Source organism: Zingiber officinale, chromosome 3B (assembly GCF_018446385.1).
Source record: "Zingiber officinale cultivar Zhangliang chromosome 3B, Zo_v1.1, whole genome shotgun sequence".
Lineage (NCBI taxonomy): Eukaryota > Viridiplantae > Streptophyta > Magnoliopsida > Zingiberales > Zingiberaceae > Zingiber > Zingiber officinale.
In genome coordinates this window covers 132771853-132789636 of record NC_055991.1, presented here as the reverse complement: position 1 = coordinate 132789636, position 17784 = coordinate 132771853, and the positions used below count along the sequence as shown (strand labels likewise).

Genomic DNA, 17784 nt, shown 5'->3' with positions numbered 1-17784 from the left:
TCGACCGTTTGACTTTTGACCTCCACGTGGTGTTGACTCCCCTCAAAAGGGAGTCTCCTGTCTGTACATCCGGATCAATTAGAAATGTCAAAAATAAAAAAGGAGAGCATATTTAAACTCCTTGCAATTTTAGAAATCTACAGGACCTGAAATAATTACAATCTGAGGTCTCTAAGTCTATCAGTGAGTTTTAACCGAAACTCACTGATGGACCTAGAGAGCAATTACAAGGAGTCCAAATATGCTCTCCATTATTATTTTTGACATTCCTAGTGGTGGACCAGAGGTTTTGAAAATTGCCCTTCTTTTTTTTCTTTTTTTTTTTTTGCTATTAAGCCTAATATGAAGAGATATCAAGCCCACGTTGGGTCTGATATCTCTTCATATCAGGCCCAATGTGGGCCTGATATCTCCCTATATCAGGCTCAACGTGGACTTAATATGGGAGATATCAGGCCTAATAATAAAAGAAATAAAAAAAATAATAAAAAAAAAAGAGATTTAGATTTTTCAAAACTCTGGTCCACCACTAGGAATGCCGAAAATAATAATAAAGAGCATATTTGAACTCCTTCCAATTTTAGAAATTCACAGGAACAGAAATGAGTACAATCGGAGCTCTCTAGGTTCATAAGTGGGTTTCGGTCAAAATCCATTGATCCCGTCCGGAAGCTGAGTCAGACGGACCGCCGGGTGAGGTGGATGGAATGTTAACGAAGTCGCGACGTTCTGGAGGGGGGTGTGCTGAGATGGCTTCTATGTTGACCAAGTCTTCAGAAGTCCTCTGGTCAACGCTACCTGCATCCAGCGACCGGATTGACCCGGCCCCCGGTACCCCGATGCTCGAGGCAGATCCAACGAATATATGAGTACAAGATTAAGCCATAAAATAATGAAATGCGTATGGAATATGAACGGAAAACGTACCCTGGCCCAAGGGGCGCCCTGGGATGGGACGCGGATAGAATTGTCGCGACCCGGAAAAGTAGCTAACTCTAATCAGGCTGTAGAGCTGGATCTGACGACGCGGAGCTGGACACGACACGGAACCGGGAGACGAGTTGCAGGTCGGGATAAAAACACCAGCGCGCAGGCCGGGAGGTACTAGCGGCGCGCAAGCCGGGTGGTACTAGCGGCACGCAGGCCGGGACATGAAATCAGCACACAGACCGGGAAATAAGACCGGCATGCAGGTTGGGAAACGAGTTCGGCACGCAGGCCGAGATGAAGCACCGGCACGCAGACCGGGAAAACAACAAGAGCGGAATATGGCTAAATCAGTGACGCTAAATAATCACCGAGGCACGAAGGCCACAGCTGTTGGTTGCTACTCGGAAAACCTATAGGTTCCACTGTACAAAAATTTTGTACAAAGGTCTGAACCTTTTCCTAGCTACCATGTGTTCTTTTAAATTAAATTTTGGATCGCCTGCGGAACTTAACACGTTTGATCCAAAACTTAATCTATTTGTTCTTTTAGGTTTTGACTTGGATCTCCTGCGGAACTTAACACGTTCGACCCAAGTCTCCTTAAGTTATTAATTTCATTAAATATTAATTTCCATAAAAGGTTCCCAGTACTGACGTGGCGAGGCACATGGCCTTCTTGGATATAGGAGCAACCACCACCGACTAGACAAAACCTTTAATAGAAAGCTAATATTTAATTTCCTAAAATAACTTTAGGTTAACCAAAGAGAACAATCAAATCACAAGGAAAAGAAATAAACAAAAGAACACAACTTCGAAAAAACATATTCGAAATTCTAGAACGTAAGCCTCTTGTATTTGGTATTATTTCCATAAATAACTAGCATGATGCGGAAATAAAATTTACTAGTTATACCTTGTAGAAAAACCTCTTGATCTTCTACCGTATTCCTCTTCTAACCTCGGACGTTGTGTGGGCAACAATCTTCCGAGACGAGAAACCACCAATCACCTTCTTCTCCTCCTAGCTAGGTTCGGCCAACAAAGAGGAAGCTTCACCAAGGAAGAAAAACAAAATACTAACCAAGCTCCAAGAGATGCTAGCTTTCTCTCCTTCTTCTTCTTCTTCTCCGAGTAGTATCCGGCCACCACAAGAGCTCCAATAGAAGGGTAGGATTCGGCCACCACAAGAGGAAGAGAGGGAGAGGTTGGCCGGCCACACCAAGGAACAAAAGAGGGAGAGAAATAATAGATGTTGTATCATGTGAAGGCACCCTCACCCCTTCTTTTATATTCCTTGGCCTAGGCAAATTAGGAAACTTAATTACAATAAATTTTTCTTAATTTCCTTGACATGATTTAATTGAGAGAAATAAAATAAAATTTCCCCAATTAATTTCAAGTGGCCGGCCATCATTGGATAACAAAAGAGGACAAGTTTTAATCAACAAATTAAAACTTCCTAATTTGTTTCCGGAAATTTTAAAAAATAAAATTTCTCTTTAAAATCTCTTCATGGTTAATAAAAGGAAATTTCTATAACTTTAATTTTATTAACATGTGAATAATTTTAAAGAGAAAATAAAACATCTCTCCAATCTACAAATAAGGAAAGAGATCTAATCTCTTTCTTTAATCTTTTGTAGATCTTTTACAAGAGAGATATTTTAATTTTAATTCTCTTTAAATTATATCTTCCACATAATAATAAAAATTAAAATTAAATTTCTTTTTAATTTAATTTGGCCGGCCCCACTAGCTTGGGTTCAAGCTAGGGCCGGCCACCCAATCTAGGCCAGCCCTAGCTTGATCCCAAGCTAGCTTGGCCGGCCCCTATTGGGTGGGTATAGAAGGTGGGTATAGGTGGGTATAGAACTCTATAAATAAGAGGCTACGATAGGGACCGAGAGGAGGAATTGGTTTTGGTCTCCCGATAAAATTAAGCATCCCGTGTTCGCCCCGAACACACAACTTAATTTTATCAATGATAATTCATTCCACTAGAGAACTATCATTGAACTACCGCACCAATCCCAAATTACATTTTTGGGCTCCTTCTTATTATGAGTGTGTTAGTCTCCCTGTGTTTAAGATATCAAATGTCCACTAATTAAGTGAGTTACTGACAACTCATTTAATTAATATCTAAGTCCAAGAGTAGTACGACTCAACCTTATTATCATGTCGGACTAAGTCCACCTGCAGGGTTTAACATGACAATCTTTATGAGCTCCTCTTGAGGACATTATCAACCTAGTATCTCTAGGACACGCTTCCTTCTATAATCAACAACACACACTATAAGTGATACCATTTCCCAACTTATCGGGTTTATTGATTCAACGAACTAAATCTCACCCATTGATAAATTAAAGAAATAAATATCAAGTATATGTGCTTGTTATTACATTAGGATTAAGAGCACACACTTCCATAATAACCGAGGTCTTTGTTTCTTTATAAAGTCAGTATAAAAGAAACGACCTCAAATGGTCCTACTCAATACACTCTGAGTGTACTAGTGTAATTATATAGTCAAGATAAACTAATACCTAATTACACTACGACCTTCCAATGGTTTGTTCCTTTCCATCATGGTCGTGAGCTACTGTTTATAATTTATAAGGTACTGATAACATGATCTTCTGTGTGTGACACCACACACCATGTCATCTACAATATAAATTAATTTGAACAACTACATTTATCATAAATGTAGACATTTGACCAATGTGATTCTATTTCTAGATAAATGTTTATACCAAAAGCTAGGCTTTTAGTATACACTCCAACAACAGCACCACAACATACGAAGCTAAAACGAGATAACGACACGAAGGCTGGCACACAACGGGACCGGAAGACGCTCGAGTCAGTGACAATAATAATAATGGGTAGCTCGATGCTAGGGGATCAGGTCGAGCGTGTCCAGCGCCGGTAGCGGCACGAACCCAGCGGTGTTGGCCAGGGGGAGGAGAGAAGGCTGCTGGCCATCTCCTGGGTTGCGGCAGCATGGAGAAGAGGGGGTGGCGGCGGCTGGAGGTTGCTGCCGGCGAGGAGAAAGCTGGCGGTGTGCGTCTAGCGGCGACGCCGCGAGGCGGAGGGAGAGAGGCTGTCGGTCCGGCAGCGTAGACACACGGGGAGGAGGAGAGGGGCAATGGTCTGCCGACGGCGATACAGCGAGGAGGAGGCGGCGACGGCGCAGCGAGGAGGAGGCGGCGGCGGCGCAGCGAGGAGGCGGAGAGGGAGCTGCGACATCGCTGGAGAAAACGACAGTGACATTCGAGGCGAGGGTCGCGTGGGTGAGGAGAAGAGATGATCGGAGGGAGAAGAAGAGGAGGCGGTCGGCGCCGGTGAGCAGCGTCCGAGGGAGGAAGGAGTTGGCAGCGGTTTTTCTGCCCGAAGCGAAGCCCCCTTCCACGAAGGAAAGAAACCCTCTTTAATGCCCTACACAATGCCAAGACGATATTGCCCCTCCATCCTGTTGGATCGAAACGCGCTAGAGGGGGGGGGTGAATAGCGCTCGCGGCTATTGTGTTCGATTATCGGAATCGTAAAAGAAACTCGTTCAAAATTTAAAGTAGCGGAAATAAAATAATGACACACAGACACGAAGGATTTTACTTCGTTCGGAGCCTGTGACGACTCCTACTCGAAAACCCGCGATCCTTGATCGCTTTCGATGGCCAACAACTATAAGCATGATTATTACAAACTAAGTATTACAATAAGTGCGTTAAATAAATCTATACCGACGATGAAAAATGAGATCTCGGAGCTCTGGGTCGTCGGGCACGAGTAGCAACACTTCGAAACGTCTTTTGGAGCAGCACGTAGCAAGAGAATCACTTGTAATCATATGTTTTGAGGTGCTGCTCGAAACCCCCTTATAAAGGGTGTTCAAGGCGCCTAGGAAGCCTCCGAAGGCGCCTCCATACTGCCGAGTCACCCGCGTGGATCAAGCTTGAACTGGTCGAAGTTCATCTGGTCAAGGTGCCTTATGCCCCATTCAAGGCGCCTTCCAAGGCGCCTCACAAGGTGCTTCGCAGCCAACTCCAGCTTTGCACCCAAGGCGCCTCCAAGCTCCATGGAGGCGCCTCGGACACTGTTCATCCGAGGAAAGATTTTATTATTTTATACCTGCAAGACATGTTAGTCCAAAATAATATCCTGCAACACAAGGTTAGCACATAAAGCCATAAATAAGGTAACAAAATATTATCGATAGTCATCAGACTATCCGGGTCTGACTTCGGATTTCCGTCCGGAAATCCTAGGTCGACCCGACGCCTACTGTTCCCTCTACGGGGAACGCGTCCTCACCTACTCCACTCAGGAGATTTACCTGCTGCTAGTGTGATCCTCCAGATCGATTGGACTTTTGCTCAGCACTCGACGCTTCCGGACTTTCTGCTGGACATCCGCTTCCTGGCTAGTCCAGTCTTTCACCTGGTTCGCGACACCAGGACTTTCCACCTAGGGTTACCACCCCCTAGGACTTTTGCCTGAAGCCATCGACATGCCAAGACTTTCCGCATGGGGTTACCACCCCCCTATGGCCTAGGGTTACCGCCCCCTAGGGTTTTCCCTTTGCCTAACCTCAGCTAGGACTTTTCTCCACCTAGGGTTACCGCCCCCTAGGACCTAGGGTTACCACCCCCTAGGGTTTTCACCTGCCTAACCACAGTTAGGACTTTCCTGAAACACTCATTCAACATGTTAGATAACAACAAGACTTAACTTTGAACCCTTTGTCATTATCAAAACTTGGGTTCGATCGTCGGATGCTTCCCACACCAACACATCCTCCCTTAATTACATCTCTGCCACTAACTCATATCCACATCATCCATGGATAGACCTAGAGAGCTCCAATTGCACCCATTTCAGTTTATGTGGATTTCTAATATTACAAGGAGTTAAAATATGTTATCTATTATTTATTTCAAATTCTAAAAAATGTTAAAATATAATAAGAAAGAATCAGCAAAATAATCCCTATACATTATAGGGTTTTCAAAACCTCTGGTCCACCACTAGGAATGCCAAAAATAACAATGGAGAACATATTTGAACTCCTTGCAAAATTAAAAATCCATAGAAACTAAAATGGGTGCAATCAGAGCTCTCTAGGTCTAAATGTCTTTTTTTTTGTTATTAGGCCTGATATGAAGAGATATCATGACCACGTTGGACCTGATATATGTTCATATCATGCACAATGTTGGCCTAATATCTCCATATATCAGGCCCAACGTGGATCTGATATGGAAGATATCAGGCCTAATAACGAAAAAAAATTTAAAAAAAAATAGAGATTTATGTTTTTCAAATCCTCTGGTCTACCACTAGGAATGCCGAAAATAATAATGAAGAACATATTTGGACTTCTTGCAATTTTAGAAATCCACAGGAACTGAAATGGGTACAATCGGAGCTTTCTAGGTCCATCAGTGAGTTTCGGTCAAAACCCACTGATTGACATAGAGAGCTCCGATTACACCTATTTTCAATTTATGTGAAATTCTAATGTTGCAAGGAATTAAAATATGTTATTTATTATTTATTTTAACTTCTAAAAGATGTTAAAATATAATAAGAAAGAATCAGTAAAACATTCCCCATACGTTTTAAGTTTGACTAAAACCCACTGATGGACCTAGAAAGTTCCGATTGTACTCATTTCAGTTCTTGTGGATTTCTAAAATTACAAGGAGTCCAAATATGCTCTTCATTATTATTTTCGACATTCCTAGTAGTGGACTAGAGGTTTTGAAAAACTTAAATATCTCTTTCTTTATTTATTTTTTTTTTATTTTTTTTTTGTTATTAGGCCTGATATCTCTCATATCGTTGGACCTGATATGGGGAGATATCAGACTCACATTCGGCCCAACGAATAACAAAAAAAAAAAGAAAAAAAATGACAAATTTAGGATTTTCAAAATCTCTAGTCAACCACTAGTAATGTTAAAAATAATAATGGAGAGCATATTTGGACTCCTTGTAATTTTAAAAATCCACAGGAATTGAAATGGGTGCAATCGGAGCTCTCTAGGTCCATAAGTGAGTTTCGGTCAAAACCCACTGATCGACTTAGAGAACTCATATTACAATCATTTCAGGTCATGTAGATTTCTAAAATTACAAATTACATGGAGTCTAAATATGCTCTCCATTATTATTTTCAACATTTCTAGTAATGGACCAAAGGTGTTAAAAAATATAAATCTCTCTTTCTTTTTTTTCTTTTTTATTTTTTTCTCTGTTGTTAGGTCTGATATCATATCAGGCCCAATGTAGGAGGAAAAAAAAAATCTGTTATGGAGAGATATCAGGGTAACATGAGTTTGAGGTTTATAACATGTTTTTTGAAAAAAAATAAAAAAAAAAAGAAAAGAGAGAAAAATGATAAAAAAAAAAAAATAAATTAAATTTATCAAGGTAGAATAAGAGATTTCTTTAAAAGATGTGTCATTTGATAAATAGTAAAATAATATATATATATATATATATATTTTTGATAAATTCAAAAATCTAAATAGGTTTACCAAACAAAATTAGGGAGAGAACGCAGAATCAACTAATTACACAATAAAAAAGAACAGGGTTAAAAAAAAAAAAAAAAACCTTTACGAGTCCTCATTGACGCAGAGGAAGATTGCGCCTCTCTTACCAGCTCCGCAAATTTTCAACTTTAGGTCGATCTGCCAAGCAAATCCATGAGAAACGTAAGGTAAACGGGAAACCCTACTTTTGTGGTCAAATTTTCGAATTTGAAGCCGTGACCGGGAAGCGAACCTGCTTTTCATCGACGGCGAGCGTAGCGACCAGTTCCTTGACGAGCAGGAAAAGAGGGCGCCGACATGGTCGCCGATTGCGGCAGCCTTGACGAGCGCCCAAGTGAGGAATTCTCGGCTCTGTGTGTCGGTCCCACTCCTAACGCCGACCAAAATCGGCTTCCCCTGTCACCGTCATCTATAACGCATTGTCACCTTACGTTATGGATTAACCATCAACATGATTAATCTAGGAATGAAATGACAAGACTCAAATAAAATCTAATCTAAACCATTGAATAAAATACAGAATGAAATAACAAGGCACATTGGAAATCTAACTATGGAATTAAATGCAACAAACACCAAAAATAATCTGTTCTAAGCTACAAAAACAGTAACAAAGTAAAATAAACCGATCCAAGTCACAATCAATCTACTCAAACAACATTTCTTGCCATCACACAAGAAGCCGGAGACGAGAACGCCCAACTCCGATCACCGTCACCTCTTCTCTTATCTTGCGCAAAGGTTTCATCTTGCTTGCCTCTTTCCTACGTAGCTTCTTCTCTGGTCATGTCGAACGTCCATGTCTTCTGCGATCTCCTCTTCTCCGCCGGTGATCTGGAGCTCCAACTCGCAAAATTCTCATTTTTTCTATTAAATTTATTATTATTTAAATAAATAAACTATTAAAAGACGATAATAAATCTCTCCCACCGACTCACTCGCGTTAACTTGTCGATCATCTATTGGTCGAGTGAAAGTTCAGATTTTAACGCATACGTTTTGTCACGTCAAAAAGATGATCACGCTCGTAGTGGGTAGAGCTGTCAGACGGGCCAACCCGTGACGGGGCGGGTCGGCCCGTGGCGGGTTAACCATTTGGCGGGGCGGGGCGGGCCAACCCGCCAACTTGGCGGGTTGGGAAATTTCCAACCCAACCCATTCTAAGGCGGGTTGCGGGTTTGGCGGGCCAACCCGCGGGCCCATCAAAAATTTCTAAAAGAATTAAAAAATATTTCATATCTTCAACATTTTACTTTGAAAAAGTTTTCTACAATTAAATGTATACATAAACATGTATTTTAAATATAAATGAACACAAACGAGTACTTATGTTGGATGAAAAGTACTATTTTTATTTCAAAATTATAACAAAGAAAGATAATAAATTGGCCTAAAACTTATCTTACATGTGTTTTTCAACCCGCGGGTCAACCCAAGCCCAAGCGGGCCGACCCGCGCGGGTCGCGGGCCTAGGCGGGTCGGCCCACGGCGGACTTGGGTTGATAAAATTTCAACCCAACCCGCTTAAATTGTTTGGCGGGACGGGCCAACCCGACGGGCCCAACCCAAATTGACGGCTCTAGTAGTGGGTAAATTAAAGGACCAATTTATAATTAACTGTCAGTAATACTTTAAAGTTGGAAGAGTTTTTTTAAAAAAAAATCCAACCGGAATTGACCTGCCACGCACCCGAAGTGAATTTTTTTGTCCGTAATGTATAATTTCTTCCTACTTTCTTCCGTAATTTGTAAGTTAAATCGTGATTAGAATTTATTAAAATTAACTATAATTTTTTTAAAATTTATTTTTTCATCTAAATTATAATTTAAATTAAGATAGACAATCAGAGAATGCTGACGATGATATACAACCCGTCTATTGTCGCGACGTCCAACTGTCAATTTTAATTAAACTATAACCTAAATATAAAAATGAATTTAAAAGATATCACAATCAATTTTAATTAAATTTCAACCATAATTCAATATATAAATAACAAAAGGAATTAAAGAAAAAGACCAATATTACGGATACACATTCTTTGGACCACATCTTACTCATTACCATCCATAAAGCGTCAATTATGATATAGATCTCTTTCCCATTGTGTTTAATTAGCTTTCCATTCAAATTATATGTGTTAATAATTATTTTCCTTCCTGAAATAAAGCTATAATTATGAAATGATAATTATTTTTGAATAGAAAGATAAGGGATAAATAGTGATTATTTTGATTTAAAATTTACGACAATACATTTATAAAAAATCGTCAGGGAATGAAACGCACCAATAGCTGTAAAAGATGGAATCGTCACCCTAACGGTCCCCTGAGTCTGGTCCTCGAATTTTTGGCATAGTAGATCAGGATTTTAACCCCGTGTGCAGCTGACAATCTTTGACCTCAGAACCTTAGCTGTAAGAATCAGGTACCTCTCCAGCTGATCCAGCCCGTAGGGGCTGAAACGCACCAATAGCGATGCTAAGGAGAAAGGGACTACTCGTGCATAAAAATTTAATTATCACGTGCAGTGGTTACTAACGTAGCGTAGCTGAGTGGAATTGGCTGTCTGCCCTGAGATAGGTGATCTCCGCCATCGTTGTCTCGGCAACGTTTGACATGCCTTTGCTCACATCATTTGCTTACCAGTCTCTAGATTGCTTGGGACATTGGCCCGCCATCTTATCAGCCATACAGATAGCGGGTAGGTCCTTAGGCAACTTGAATCGGTTCTTCGTTTCGCCTACCTATTCTCCGTTTCCTCCGTCCCGCTCTCTGTGTTTTGGGATTGAACGCTAGGGTTTATAAAGTCAGTGGTGCGCAGTTTTGGCACTTCCCCGAAAGTTTCCTCCCCTTCAAGCTCGGTATGGAAAGTCCTTCTCCTTTTCTCGATCCTCTCTCCCTCATCGATCTCCAGTCTCCTCTTCTTTTATTCCTCTACGAGTTGGAGCCGGGCGGCGGCGACGGTGCTAGTGGTGGAGGAAATGGGGCGCGGGAAGATCGAGATCAAGCGGATCGAGAATTCCACCAACCGGCAGGTCACCTTCTCCAAGCGCCGCAATGGGATCATTAAGAAGGCGAGAGAGATCAGCATCCTCTGCGAAGCGCAGGTCTCCGTCGTCATATTCTCAAGCTCTGGCAAGATGTCCGAGTACTGCAGCCCCTCCACCACGTGAGCTTGCACACGATCTGTTTGTTTTTCCTAAGAAAGAAAAGAAAATTTTTTTTGGCTTATGTTTTTTGTGTGGTAAGTGAATTTTGAGACTCTGATGACGCTTGCGAATGGAACTGTGTCAGTTTGCCGAAGGTTTTGGAGAGGTACCAGACGAACTCCGGCGAAAAGCTCTGGGATGCAAAGCACGAGGTAACATGGCCACGAAAAAAAAAAGAAAGAAAAAGAGATTGCTTTGTTTCTTTTCCTTTGTTTCAAAAGGCTCTTTTTTTTCGTCCATAAATTCAAAGATTTTTTTCCTGATTTTTAAAACAAATCATGGAGATTCTATTTCTTTGATTTTTTTTTTTCTTTTCAGTCATCCCATTATTATAAAACCTTATTTTCCTCTACTTATACCAAAACGTTCAAGAAAGTTGCTGTATTTTGCAGAGTTTGAGTGTTGAAATTGAACGAGTTAAGAAAGAGAACGACAACATGCAGATTGAACTAAGGTTTATTGTGCTAATTGACTGTTTGATTTATATTATTCACTGCATCACTCATTTGGTGAAGTTTATGCTGTATTATGATGGCTTTGTTCTGTGGAATTATTAGGCATCTCAAGGGTGAGGATCTGAACTCCCTTTACCCAAAAGAATTAATTCCAATCGAAGAAGCCCTTCAGATTGGCCTTACAAGCGTAAGGGAGAAGCAAGTGAGAAATTTGTTTGATGAATTTTTTATTGTCAGTGTACCTGTGATTATCTTTGTGTTGTTGAATCATTAGTCATCAATTTTTTTCCCCATGCTAGATGGAGATCTGGAAGATGCACAAGAAGAATGTTAGCATACAAAAATCCTTTGCGCTGCAATTTGCTGTTTTAATTTTAATTTTAATTTTAATTTTAATTTTTTTATTGCTCCTAATGAGTTCCGTCTATTATATAGGAAAAGTTGCTTGAGGAGGAGAACAAGCAACTGACTTATATGCTGGTAATCTTCAAATGTTATACCTGTTTCTTGATTTACAAAGTTTGGTAGGTGTTGGATCAATTATTATGGCAATACTCTGTTATGACTTTTCATGTATTAATAGAGGAATATTAATAATGGGACACATTTAATCCAAAGTAACTTGTGGATACAGGGACATGCTATTTTATCATTCTCTTGGACACATTTCACTCAACTATTTAGCCTCTTTAGCAAGTCTTCTTTAGCAATTGACCTTTTGGAATTTAGATATCAGCATGGTCATCTCTAGCTATGAGTCAGGCGACTCTTTTGCTAATGTCTAGTTCTGGGAGATTCCGATGTATCACTTTTTGTTAGACATTTTACTTCATAATGTTTCTATTAACACTTGGTCTTTGCAAGTTTAGCACCATCAGCAATTGGCAATGGATGGAAGCGTGCAGGGACTAGAGCTTGGATACAAAGAAAGGGAGTTTGCTCCACAAATGACTATGGCCTTCCGTGTGCAGCCAATCCAGCCTAACTTGCACGAAAGCAAATGATGACAATATCTCACATTTGTTCAGATGTTGTAGATGCTAAATTATCTTAGAAGGATTATCTATAGGTACCTTCTGTATTTTTAACATGGAGAACTTGCTACTGTGTTTGAACTACGTTGCTGAAGGTGTTATATTGTGCGAATGAATGCTTGTTTTTACCTAACTATGAGTCATGTATAATAATGATGTCTTGGAGCAAATCTTGCATTCTTATCATAATTGTGCCTTATCTTGCGTTTCTTCTCATTCTAGATGACTTAAATTTTGAATGGCGAAGTGGCCAGTAGTGATGGAAACAAGGATCATGAAGATGAAGGTTCAAACCTGATGTTATCTTTACTGAAGCATATTATATGTTTCTCCTTAAGTTAGTCATGAGCTTTTGGATCTAGGCACGTAGAGAAGAAATTGAGGTCGTTAGAATTGCTTGGTCACCTGGACCCACTATAATTGATTCGCAGATGAATTTAAAATTCATTATTTCAAGAAAAATATCTTAGCCCTCGCACAATTCATTTTCTGCTTCGTCCTCTTTAGAAGTAACCAGGGCATAAGGCTCCTGGAATCAATTAAAATTCACCTTCTTCCATCTTGGAGTTCATCTATGTAATGTGTTGGTTCTCGGATCTTTAGAGAAACTTGTGGTATCGTTTACATTTCAGGAAGCAATATCTCTAAAAAAAAGAGTGTGCCCAGTGTGCTTATGATTCATCCAGATAACATCTCTACCACTCTTTTTGTTTCAGTGTTTTTATCGGTATGCATTAGCTCTTTCTTTTGCCACAAAAGGCCCTACTTCCGGGACTACTGACTGTCCCATGCATTAATCGAGTACAACTCATATCAATGCTGTCCATATTGTTATGAAAGCGAGTTAATGCTTGACTGCCACCTTTCGTTAGGACTGTTGAATGTCCTTGAACAATGACATAAGACAAATTTTTTCATTATGGAAAATACTGACCGAGCATTTAATTCACATGTTGTAATCATGAATCGATTGATTAATAGGCTTGTGTATATCCTCTCCTCGGTGTCAAGGAATGGAGAGATTTGAGTTCCACAGATCTAGCCCACAAATTCACTTTTCTTGTCAAAATGATTTAAAATATCAACAATATGCTGCATGATTGGTTGACTGAGAGAAACACGACTATGGATAACTTTTGAACACTATCTTGTCTTCCACTTAGAATAAAATAAACATACATTACTGTTAGAATGCTGATAAACCTTCCTCAACCAACAATTATCTGTACATTTCGAGTACAACTCGTGACAGAGTCGATACCTTTTCTCTGATAAGATATGCAAATACCTTTATTCAACTATGAGATCCTAATAAATCCCTCCTCTTTAACCTTTTCTGTAGGGCAACGTTATTTGATGGAACAGTGAGTGGTCTTTTGCACCTACTTCGTTAGTTGCTGCCTTTTCCGGATACAACTCTGGGCACCCAACACAAAAGTTTGTCATAACTCAGACGCTAAACATGCATTTGCCAAAACGACAGTGCGCGGGCTGGAGTTCTTTTATTCGATAGCTCTCAAGTTCTTGTAGTGGAGGTTTAGTGTATGATTTCCCACACATTTCGTCAGTGTTATTAATCCTCCACCTACTACTGTGATTCTTCTTCTACGACCGAGTGCATCCAAAACCTCGCAATTATTATTTGGTTGATTAGATCAGCCAAAGCCCAACTTTGACCGGATAATTCAGATTGTTGGGATCGCAGACAGACGATTTTTAGCCAATTATTTTGCTGGTTATAGCAGAGTGAGGCCATATCCAGGACAAGGACAAGCAATTGCCACCACCAGCTTTTGTTGTTGCAACTCTAGTGTTATCTGATTCCTCCCCACCAAGTCTTTAGAAAAAAACGACTTTTATTGCCCTTGCATCCAAAGCATATTCATGTTTTTGTGCCATATCTAACAGCTCAGTGAAAGTTGGGAGCTGATTCAGATTCAACTTTGACAGGTACTTCTTTCTCTCCGCTCTCCTCTCTCCTCTTTTTAGTTGCCTAGTTTCAGTTATACGAAGCTCTTATTGCAATCTTAAACTGATGATTAATTGTATAGATTTACAACTCTGATTGCTTGGGGAAATGAGTTTTCCTGAGTTGTTCAGGTGCCCAATTGGCCTCGATTTGTTCACTGATCCAGTGGCTCTCAGCACGGGCCAGACTTATGATCGGGTGAACATCGAGAAGTGGCTTGCCTATGGCAACTTGACCTGCCCCGTAACAATGCAGAGGCTGTCTGACACATCCTTAGTTCCCAACCACACCCTCAGGCATTTGATCGAGCAGTGGCTCCTTGCAAATTCTGCCGTGTTTACTACTGTCCCAATGAAAAGCACGGATGTAACACTATCTGCGCTCAAGCACAACCTCCAATCCAGAGAATCCACCACTGTGACAAAGCTGGAAACACTTCGAATTATCAAACTTCTGTCTTCGGAGTCGAGCGCAAGGCAGGCTAGTTTGGTTCGAGAGGGCTTGTTTGAGCTGCTGCTGCAAGTGCTCTTCCAGTTTCCAATGGCAGAGGATGCTGAGATCGTAGAGCTTGCTCTCGATGGACTTCTCAATCTAAGTCCTTCGAGAGACTTGGAGTCTGTGAACATGTTGAGGGATGAATCAAACTTGGTTCAACTAGTGTTTTTACTAGAAGAAGGGAATTCCAGAGTGAAGACCAGATTGTGTTGCCTGTTGGAGGCAATCGCATCGTGTAGTTTGGCACGTGAGCTGTGTCTCGTCCTAGGAAGAAGGGAAAGGCTACTCCAAGTGCTGGTCTCTCTTCTGCTCGACAAATCTGAATTCCGAGGGCTAACGGAGGCTGCCCTCAGGGCAATCTGCGGCCTGTGCTCACTCGAAGCTAACAGGAACACTGCGATCAGAGAAGGCGCCATGGACGGCCTCGTTGGTTACCTTTCAAGCGCGATCTATGCTTCGCGTTCACGGAACCCGAACGCGAGTTTAGCTCTGGCTACGCTCGAGCAACTTCTGGCGCTGGAAGTTGGCAAGAGGAGGATGAGCAAGATGGAGAACGGGGTGATGGTGCTGGTGAAGATGGTGTTCAGGGTGCCCTGTGATAAGGGGTGCAGTGAGCATGCCGTTGGGGCGCTGCTGCTGCTGTGCAATGATTCGGCCAAAGCAAGAACGGATGCCATTAACGCCGGGGTGTTGACGCAGCTGCTGCTGCTGCTGCAGAGCCAGAGCGGCGAGCAGGTCAAGTCCAAGGCCAGAGCTCTGCTGAAGCTACTGAGAGCCAAGTGGGCGAAGGACCAAGGAGGACTGTGAGCTCGAACACGCATGTGCATGCGGTAGGAAAAGATCTGTATCAATCGGTGCTGTGATTTTCCTTTTTTATATATATCATCATCATCATGCAGGCAATTCGTTGTCATATTGTGCCATGAGTGATCTTTGATGTTTTGCAGTACTCTAGTTTATGATCCATCTTTCTGTTTGCAGTGTCATATTTTGCCATAAATATGGCAATGCAATCAAGTGAAAGGGACATTCTTTCCGAGCATCTGAAACCTAAAGTGGAGGGGCATGTACAAATTTTAAAGTGGATCTTTTTGGGTTTGTAGATCGCTATAAGGTGTTAAGGATTAATTCTGTGGCCTTCCTTCTTCTGTGGCCTTGAAGGTACGGTCAATAATGAACTAGATAATATGAACCTTAGGCGATCGATTAGATTTTATAGAAATTTTTTATCAAAATCGAAAAGTAATAACGAAGATAGTCTAAAAATCTAGCCTCTTCAAATTGTGCGTCCCATTTAGGGGTATAATAAAACTAAGTTGAACACTAAGAGGCTCTCTAAACTCGAGTTCAACTCGAATAAGATTTAAACTTTAATTCTTAAGCTTGAGTTCTACTTATAATAAAATTAAATAGTTCGAAATATATATATATATATATATATATATATATAGAGTTTTGTTACTGTGCGCGACTGTGCGCGTCGCGCACAGTAACAGCGCTTTTTTTGTTTTTTTTTTGTTTTTTGAATTTTAAAAATTCAACATTTCCTTATTTAAAATTTAATATATAAATATATCCCCTAAACACATTACAATATTCAATAAATACTTAAATTAATTTTATTTTAATTTTTTTTTTTAAACCAAACACTATAACCTAATTAGAAAGCCTAAACCCTATAGTTAAAATCTAAAAAAAAAAATAGTTTTAACACTATACCCAAAACCTGAACCCTATAAATAAAATCGTAAAAAAAAATTTTAATTATTTTTTAATTTAAAAATTAAAAAAAATTTGATACTGCGCGCGACGCGCACAGTGCCGTCGCGCGCAGTATCAAATCTATATATATATATATATATATATATATATATATATATATATATATATATATATATATATATATATATATATATATATATATATAATAAAATAAAATAAAAATAATTAATGTGTTGGTGCTTGTCTATAAAGATCATCCCATTGAAGATAATCTTTAAAGAATAGTTTCATCCTAGGGGGAAATTTTTAAAATAAGTACAAACATTAAAGTTATTACAAAAATAGGTAAAATTAAAACTTTTTACAAATATAGGTGAGAGGTGCTCATATCCGGGATTTAAATTCCGGTTCTTTTTAAATTCCGGGATTTAAATCCCGGATATGATGAATTACCGGGATTTAAATCCCGGTAATTTTTTTTTAATTTTTTGAACATATTGTTTTTTTCATGCTTAAGTTTTATTTTGTAAAAAAAAATAAATCTCGGTAATTTTTTTTAAATTTTTTGAACATATTGCTTTTTTCATGCTTAAGTTTTATTTTGTAAAAAAATTTAAATCCTGGTATTTTTTTAAAATTTTTTGAACACCTTATTGCTTTTTTCATGCTTAAGTTTTATTTTGTAAAAAAATTTAAATTCGTAATAATTGTTTATATCCGGGATTTAAATCCCGGATATTCATCATATCCGGGATTTAAATCCCGGAATTTAATAAAATAAATTAAAAAAAAGAACCGGGATTTAAATCTCGGATATGAGCACCTCTCACCTATATTTATAAAAAGTTTTAATTTTACCTATTTTTGTAATAACTTTACTGTTTATATCTATTTTAAAAATTTCCCCCATCCTAGTGCTAGGTTATAAAAATAAACATCACCCTGCACTGCATGTAAGAGAGAGATTTACAAGTAGAATATAGAAAAGAATTGTATGTAGATAAGAAAGGAAAAAAAAATATTAGACGCGTTGGATCATGCAGGTTGAATGTCCCCTACTGTTATATATATATATATATATATATATATATATAGAATTGTTATGCTACGGACTCTACCCTGCGGATTGCTACGGATTTTGTCATGTCATTTTCATTTTAATTTTTTTAATACAACATTTCCTTTTTTTTCTCTCTCTCCTGCTTCTTCGTTCTCGCCGCGCCTCGTCACAGCACCTCGCCGCGCCTCATCACCCTGCCTCGCCCAAGCCTCGTGACCGCTGGCCACCTGCTCGGCCGCCAGCCACCCTCCCGGCCGCCGGCCACGATCGCGTCCGGATTCCGACTGCTGCCGCCTGCCCATTGTTCTCGCCGAACCGAAGAAGCTCACCGCGCCTCCT

The 17784-nt window shown here is 39.9% G+C and overlaps 2 protein-coding genes across 2 annotated transcripts; both read left to right on the top strand.

Annotated features, from left to right (window-relative positions):
- The first annotated feature begins 10325 nt into the window (after positions 1 to 10325).
- Positions 10326 to 12332, top strand: LOC121967852 (MADS-box transcription factor 2-like). Its single transcript, XM_042518342.1, has 7 exons — positions 10326 to 10670; positions 10796 to 10862; positions 11103 to 11164; positions 11268 to 11367; positions 11465 to 11494; positions 11601 to 11645; positions 12035 to 12332. The coding sequence occupies exons 1-7, from the start codon at positions 10483 to 10485 to the stop codon at positions 12167 to 12169; spliced, it is 627 nt and encodes a 208-aa protein (XP_042374276.1). The 5' UTR covers positions 10326 to 10482; the 3' UTR covers positions 12170 to 12332.
- A 1299-nt stretch (positions 12333 to 13631) lies between these two features.
- Positions 13632 to 15605, top strand: LOC121967851 (U-box domain-containing protein 26-like). Its single transcript, XM_042518341.1, has 2 exons — positions 13632 to 14149; positions 14251 to 15605. The coding sequence occupies exon 2, from the start codon at positions 14277 to 14279 to the stop codon at positions 15468 to 15470; it is 1194 nt and encodes a 397-aa protein (XP_042374275.1). The 5' UTR covers positions 13632 to 14149; positions 14251 to 14276; the 3' UTR covers positions 15471 to 15605.
- The last annotated feature ends 2179 nt before the right edge of the window (positions 15606 to 17784 follow it).